Source organism: Zea mays, chromosome 9 (assembly GCF_902167145.1).
Source record: "Zea mays cultivar B73 chromosome 9, Zm-B73-REFERENCE-NAM-5.0, whole genome shotgun sequence".
In the NCBI taxonomy this organism is placed as follows: Eukaryota; Viridiplantae; Streptophyta; class Magnoliopsida; order Poales; family Poaceae; genus Zea; species Zea mays.
This window is the reverse complement of record NC_050104.1, coordinates 146,714,894-146,722,071: the sequence shown is the minus strand read 5'-3', so window position 1 is coordinate 146,722,071 and position 7,178 is coordinate 146,714,894. Positions and strand designations below refer to the sequence as shown.

At 44.9% G+C, this 7,178-nt stretch overlaps 1 protein-coding gene across 1 annotated transcript; it reads left to right on the top strand.

Annotated features, from left to right (window-relative positions):
* The first annotated feature begins 222 nt into the window (after nucleotides 1-222).
* Nucleotides 223-4,809, top strand: LOC100283642 (glycosyl transferase, group 1 family protein). The gene is given in 11 exon segments (NM_001156543.1): nucleotides 223-667; nucleotides 830-896; nucleotides 1,089-1,159; nucleotides 1,483-1,600; nucleotides 1,675-1,748; nucleotides 2,637-2,692; nucleotides 2,802-2,885; nucleotides 2,968-3,055; nucleotides 3,132-3,209; nucleotides 3,614-3,670; nucleotides 4,237-4,809. Coding segments are annotated over 11 exon segments (1,245 nt in total). The 5' UTR covers nucleotides 223-554; the 3' UTR covers nucleotides 4,676-4,809.
* Nucleotides 4,810-7,178: the final 2,369 nt, after the last annotated feature.

Below are 7,178 nucleotides of genomic sequence, written 5' to 3'. Positions count from 1 at the left end.
ACCCGCGGCGCTACGGCAGGGAAAAGCATATTCCACGGCTGGTCGGCGGCCTTAGCCTTGACAGTTATTTTCTCCCTCGTCGACGGCTGTGTCCGGCTTGATTTCGATCGGCAGCTGGAGAGAATCGATTCGATTCCCCGTCTGCCGCTGTCCTTTGGCTCTGGCTCGCTCATTCGTTCGCTCGTCCTAATTGTCTCCACCACTTTTTTTTTCTGCCCGGCCACTGCCAGTCCACCACAACCACGTCCCGCCGTCGTCGTCGCGCTTCCCCCACGCGCGCCCCGTCGCGTCCCGGTGCTGCTGTTGAGTGCGCCCGCGCCCGCGCGTTGCCGTGAAGCTGCTTCCGCGCGCCGCCGCCGCCGCCTGCCTGCGTGGGTTGCAAGTCAAGCGGCAGGCGGGGGGACGGGCGCCGGAGGGAGCGGACGACCCGGGAGGAAGCAGGAGGAGTGCAGGACAAGGGCAGCCGCGGCACGCGCTTGAGCGGCACAAGCGAAGCAGGCTGCGTTTAGTTCGTGCGGTGGACTGCGGCCGGGGATCGCTCGCTTCGGAGGAGGATGTCGCAGACAGGGGAGGTGCAGGTGCCGCTGTTGCAGACCGAGGAGGCGGATGGCGAGTGGAGCTCCAAGCCACGCCGCATTGCTCTCTTCGTCGAGCCGTCGCCCTTTGCGTTAGTCTCAGCCTTCTCCCCCCAGACATTCAGCTGCTAGTGAGATTAGAGTAGATCGGATCGGCGTGTAGGCACTGGGCCAATAAGATAGTGATTGGTCATGGTCAAACCTGCAATTTTTTTATCTAAGCACTGCTAAGTTAATGGCTTCCGGTTTTGCAGTTACATTTCCGGCTACAAGAATCGGTTTCAGAACTTCATCAAGCATCTACGAGAGATGGGCGATGAGGTATCAACTCGTTCTTCTTTGTCTAAGAAAGAGTGCTATACTATATGTATGAGTGTTTCTTCAAGACCATATTATTATTCCAGAATTCGCGTTTAGTGCAGTATATGTATGAGATTTTGTTCATGACCATATTTCCACCCACAATTCACTTCATCTGCACTTTATGGTCGTCATCTGCGCTTCTTGGTTTAGGTATTGGTGGTGACTACACACAAGGGAGCTCCTGAGGAGTTCCATGGTGCAAAGGTCATTGGCTCTTGGAGGTAATCTGCAACCCAACATAGACTACCTTCACCCTCTCTAGCAATACCAATAGTGCATAATAATAACAACCTTACTGAAAGCACACTTTTTGATTCACTTTGAAATAGATTATTCCTTTGTTGAAGCAAAAGAGAGACAAGGTGTAAATGATCTTTGTAATCGTTTGGCGTTCTAGTTTAGACTTGCACATCACACACTGAAATTGATTATGCATGGCATCTGTTCCGTTTCATTGTCTAATTTTGGGATCGGTATTAAAATTCAATTTTTTGGAAGATTTTATCGTTTTGCTATTTCTGTTTCCTAAAACCCTCCTTTTCAGCTTTCCATGTCCTCTGTACCAAAATGTTCCACTCTCGCTGGCATTGAGCCCCAGAATATTTTCTGAGGTGAATAAATTCAAGCCAGACATAATCCATGCGACATCACCTGGAATTATGGTAATCAATGCATACCCGAAGTATTATACTACTTCAAATGTTTTTGCCTTGCTCATTACCTTATGTGATTACAGGTTCTCGGTGCTCTGGCTATAGCTAAAATGATATCGGTTCCAATATTGATGTCTTATCACACACATCTTCCAGCGTGAGTCCCTTTTGTTGAAATGATATTCTTTTGACGCAACATGAGTTTGTTTCCATGTATGATCTAACTAGGTACAGATCTTTCAAACATTCAAAGTAGTGATCAGCTTTGGAAGTTCAATTATACCTTGTTTGTCTAGCATCTGATTTTTTTTCATAGAATGAGTTGCCATCATTGTAGGATACAGATCCCTGTGGGGTCAATATTTTTCATTTTTATGTTCTGTGTACTTGCATATAATCATCAACAATGTTTTGGCCACTTTTTGTGCAAAAAATCTAGCCAGTTGACCATTCAGATTATACTAACTAATAGTCTTTTGAATATGTTGGCGAGGGGTCATTCACTTGTTGTACATGTAGATATCACATTAGAGAATGTTCTGCATGTAAATTCATTTCAGGTAGAATTGAATAACGAGTTTCCTAAACAATGTTCTGGCTGATATGGAGAATTCTCAGTAAATCAGTTCAACAAAATGTGTCCTGAAATAGACTCAAACATAGTTTTGGGCAGGCATTATGAACCTGTGGTGAGCCGGTGATACCATGAGACAAATCTGTTTGTGCCAATCATATGTGGTCATAGAACCTCAGGTGCAATGCTGCAGAGCTTAATTGGTATAGTGCATGTGGAGTGTGGACATAGATCCAGTACAGGTTTGTCGCAATACAAAACAAAGGAACTCCCACATAGATGTATGTGTGAGGAAATCAATGAACTCACTTTCTGCTTCTGATATGATAGAACAATGATTGAACATTTTTCATTTTTCTAGTACACATCAGCTGGGTTGTATCATTTATTTCCATTACAAATTTTAATATTCGATGTCATGGCTGTTAACGCTTTTGTGGTTTTGAATTCATGTGCTGTTATGGCTTGCAGGTACATACCGAGATACAATTTAAATTGGTTACTTGAGCCCACGTGGAGTTTTATAAGTAAGCCACAATATTGTCACTCCTATTTTGTTCTCAGCAAATGAAAAGTGGTCTATAAAAACTTAATGGTTTTTCATTACTGCGTGCTGAATCTCTTTTGTTTTCAAAGGGTGCCTCCACAGATCAGCAGATCTTACTCTAGTTCCTTCATTAGCTATTGCTGAAGACTTTGAAACCGCTAAAGTAGTGCCAGGTTAAGTAGTGACAATATTATTAATGTTTTTTATTTTTGATCCCTCTATCCATGCTAAACATGACCTTCCATGCTTCTTCAGCAAACAGAATACGGCTTTGGAATAAGGGTGTAGATTCTGAAAGCTTTCATACTAAATATCGGAGGCACGAAATGCGTGTCAGATTGAGGTATCACGGCTTGCTTCAATTTTTAATAACAGAGTGTTAACATGGAATAACACAATTTCTTTTCCTCTCCCATTAGTGGTGGTGAACCAGAAAAACCATTGGTAATACATGTGGGCCGTTTTGGACGTGAAAAAAATTTGGATTTTCTGAAAAGGTGAGCTTTTTACTTTATACAGGAGGTGCAACCACTCATCAGCATGAACTCGAGTAACCAAACTCAATGTGATTATTCATAGCATCCTTGTGGTATAGATTTTCATCCATCATTTTTTGGCTACAATTCCTACAGAAGCTAATGAGCTATCATGTTTTGGTGTTGCTGCTGGAACTTAAAATTGCTTGACTCTATTTTGTCAGTATTGTCAGCTTTCCATAAGTCAGCATAGTTTACTTTGGCTTGACCTTTTAGCTTTGCGCATACACAGCATAAATCATATCATATTGCTTTTTAACCAAACAAGCATTTCAATTTGGTTGCACCTTTCATGGGTTACTTGTCTGCAGGTCGTATCTTTTGTCATATCATTAGGAGTTTTGCTTACTTTGGTCAAAATACAGGGTTATGGAGAGGCTCCCAGGAGCAAGGATTGCCTTCGTTGGAGACGGGCCATACAGGTGCACCATTCCTCAGTCGTTAGCTATATGTTATTTTTTTAGTAGGATGCAGACCTGATGAGATTTGTATATGTATGTTAATCACAAATCAGTATTTACATGCTGTCAAAATGGCTTTATCTGTGTCAAATGCCTGCTAAATGCCCTTCTATAAACAATTTATGTTAAAACTACAAGTGGAGAAACATAATTTCAATCCTGGGTTGGCCTGAGAATTCTTTTTTTCCAATACTAGGTCATAATTGTTCAATGCAAGACAGTTGTATACCAAGTACAATAGTTAGCTGAGCTGATTAGGTCGTCTGATCAGCACTCCCTAGATCCTGAGTTTGACTCTTGTAGGAGCGAATTTTAGGCTAATTTTTTTAAAACAAAAATCTATCGTCTGTCCTATACCAAAACACAGGTCACAATGCACTAAAAGTACAGCCACACCACACATGTTGTAGCAGCACTATCGATAAGTAATTTATACTTTAGGTGTTTGGTCATCTGTTTTGACCCTTGCAATGGTTTGATCATAATAACAGAAATATTTACATTGTCTGTTTTACTTGGGCATGCAGGGCTGAGTTGGAAAAAATGTTCATGGGCATGCCTGCAGTTTTTACCGGAATGCTCCAAGGTGAGGAGCTCTCACAAGCGTACGCCAGTGCGGATGTATTTGCAATGCCTTCAGAATCCGAGACCCTCGGGCAAGTAGTGCTGGAGTCCATGGCTTCTGGAGTCCCAGTCGTCGCTGCTCGTGCTGGAGGGATACCTGATATAATACCCAAGGACAAGGAGGGTAAAACAAGCTTTTTGTTTACACCGGGAGATCTCGATGAGTGCGTGAGGAAGATAGAGCAAGTCCTCAGTTCAAAGGATCTCAGGGAAACCGTTGGAAAGGCTGCCAGGGAAGAGATGGAGAAGTGTGACTGGAGAGCAGCCTCGAAGAAAATCCGCAATGAGCACTACAGCACTGCGATATCGTACTGGCGGAAGAAGATGGACAAGAGTAACTAGGCTTCCGTGTTCCGGGTTCTTCTGTCGCTGCCCTCTCCAACTAGTTGCTGTTAATAACCAAAGAATTTGTACATTGTACCCAAACAGCTCGCGAGTTTGTGTGGCTGGCTGCATTCAAATGTCCACAGTTTGACTGACGACGGCTTGTATGCAATTCGTGTACAATTAGACAGCTCTTAAGATTGCCGAACTGCTAACTCAGGAAGGTTCGACACAAAATTCTCCAATAATTTCGAAGTACTCGTCGTATGTGCAGTGTATAGGCTTGTTGCTGACGGTAGCTTCAATACGGGTGTCAATGTCAGCACCCGGAGAAGAGACTGCACTGTTCATATATTGGAGTTTGAATATAGCTATGGGGATGAGATAAACTGCTAGAGATAGCCTAACAGTCTAGGTCTAGCCTCAGGCACCCGATAAGTGAAGTACACACGACCTAAGGTACATACTAGTATACACTTGTGGTGCCCCTGCAACCAGGGGCATGAGCGTCTCAGGGCATCTAGTAGTACAAACTCTCAAGGGCCTTACACCCTAAGACATCTAATAGTGTAAGCTTCTGAGACCTCTTGCGTCCTAGGACACATAATGGTGTAAGTTCCTAAGGTTCTTCGTGTCCTAGGGCACATAGAAGTATAAGCCACTGGATCTCTCGTCCCCTAGGGCATCTAACAGTGTAAACCACTAGGACCCCTCGTGCCCTAGGAGGTAGGAATACCTGAGAGTATCCACGGTCCCTCTTGCCTCAAAACATCCAATGGTATAAGCCCCTAGGGCCTCTCGCGCCCTAGGGCACATAACAGTGTAAGCTCTCTAGGGTTATCGAGTGATAGGGCACCTAAGAGTATAAGCCTTTAAGGCTCCTTGTTGACGCCTTTTTGGAGGCGCCAATCACTTCAAAAGAACCAGTGGCGGTGCTCTCTGGTCAGGCGCGGACAGTCCGCGGCACAGGGCCGGACGGTCCGCGACCTGGCGTGAGGCGGCGGTGCTCTCTGGTCAGGCACGGACGGTCTGCGGCACGGGGCCGGACGGTCCGCGACCTGGCGCAGGAACTCGGGTTCCCTGCCTGACGGCCGGACGGTCCGCGCCCTAGGGCCGGACGGTCCGCGCGTGCGCAGGGGCGGCGGAAGATCGTCGGCGGCGCCTGGATCTCGCTCCCGGGAGGGACCCCGTCGGGGAGGAGAGATCCTAGGTAGTGTCTAGGCTCGGGTAGACCGACCTAGACTCCTCTAATCGACGTAGAGTCGAGGAGAGGCAGAGAATTTGGGGATTGGAAGACTAAACCTAAACTAGACTAGAACTACTCCTAGGATAAAATGTAAATTGTATTGATTGAAGGTTCGATTCGTTGTTTCAAATCGGCCGTAGACCTCTCTATTTATAGAGGAGGGCTGGACCCGTTACAAACAAATTTCCGAGTGAATCCCGCGAATCTAGCTAACAACCGTAGCACCAAACTCGGAATCCTAAACTGCTCTGCGCACGCGCGGACCGTCCGGCCCCCAGGCGCGGACCGTCCGCCCTGCTCAAAATGGGCTCCAACATATGCCCCCCTGCCTTTTGGTGGAGCTGAGCGAACCAAAAGCATCTTAACACGATGTGATTACATCGGTTTTCTTAAGCATTTTGCCACATACTGGGATGATACTGCTTGAGGAAACGCCCATTCAAAGCCTTAGGCAAATCTTTGCCTTGTAATGTTTGTAGCAAATAGGCGTTACCAGACATCACATGTTTCACTTTATAAGGACCCTCCCAGCTTGGCGACCATTTCCCGAACTTTCGGTCTTTATTCCTTAGAGGCAGAATGGTCTTCCACACCAAGTCTCCTACTTGAAATGATTTTGCTTTGACCTTCTTGTTGTAGGCCCTGGCTACCTTGATCTTGTCCTTTTCTATTGCTCCCAAAGCTATCATCCTCTTGTCAGTCACCTCATCAATATTATCCATCATTGAATTATAATAATCAGTAGTAGTTAAATCATTTTGTCTGGCAAACCTGACAGCATTCAAACTTATTTCCACAGGCAACACTTCTTCCTGCCCATAGACAAGCTCAAAAGGAGATATTTTAGTAGCACTATGTTTAGATATTCTATGAGCCCATAAAGCTTCAGACAAAATCTTATTCCAATATTTAGGATTATCAGATACCTTCTTTTTTATCAAATTAATCAATGTCCTATTACTAGACTCGGCCTGTCCATTGGCCTGAGCATAATATGGAGACGAATTAAGCAGCTTAATTCTGTATAATTCAGCAAATTCATGTACCTCCTTTGACATAAAAGAAGTACCTTGATCTGTAGTCAAGGTCTGGGGAATGCCGAATCTATGAATAATATGCTCAGTTATGAACTCAATTACCTCCTTGCGTGTCATGTTTTTTAGAGCAACGGCTTCAATCCATTTGGTGAAATAGTCAGTGGCAACTAACACAAACCGATGCCCCTTTGATGATGAAGGATGAATTTCTCCAATAAAGTCTAATCCCCATCCTCTG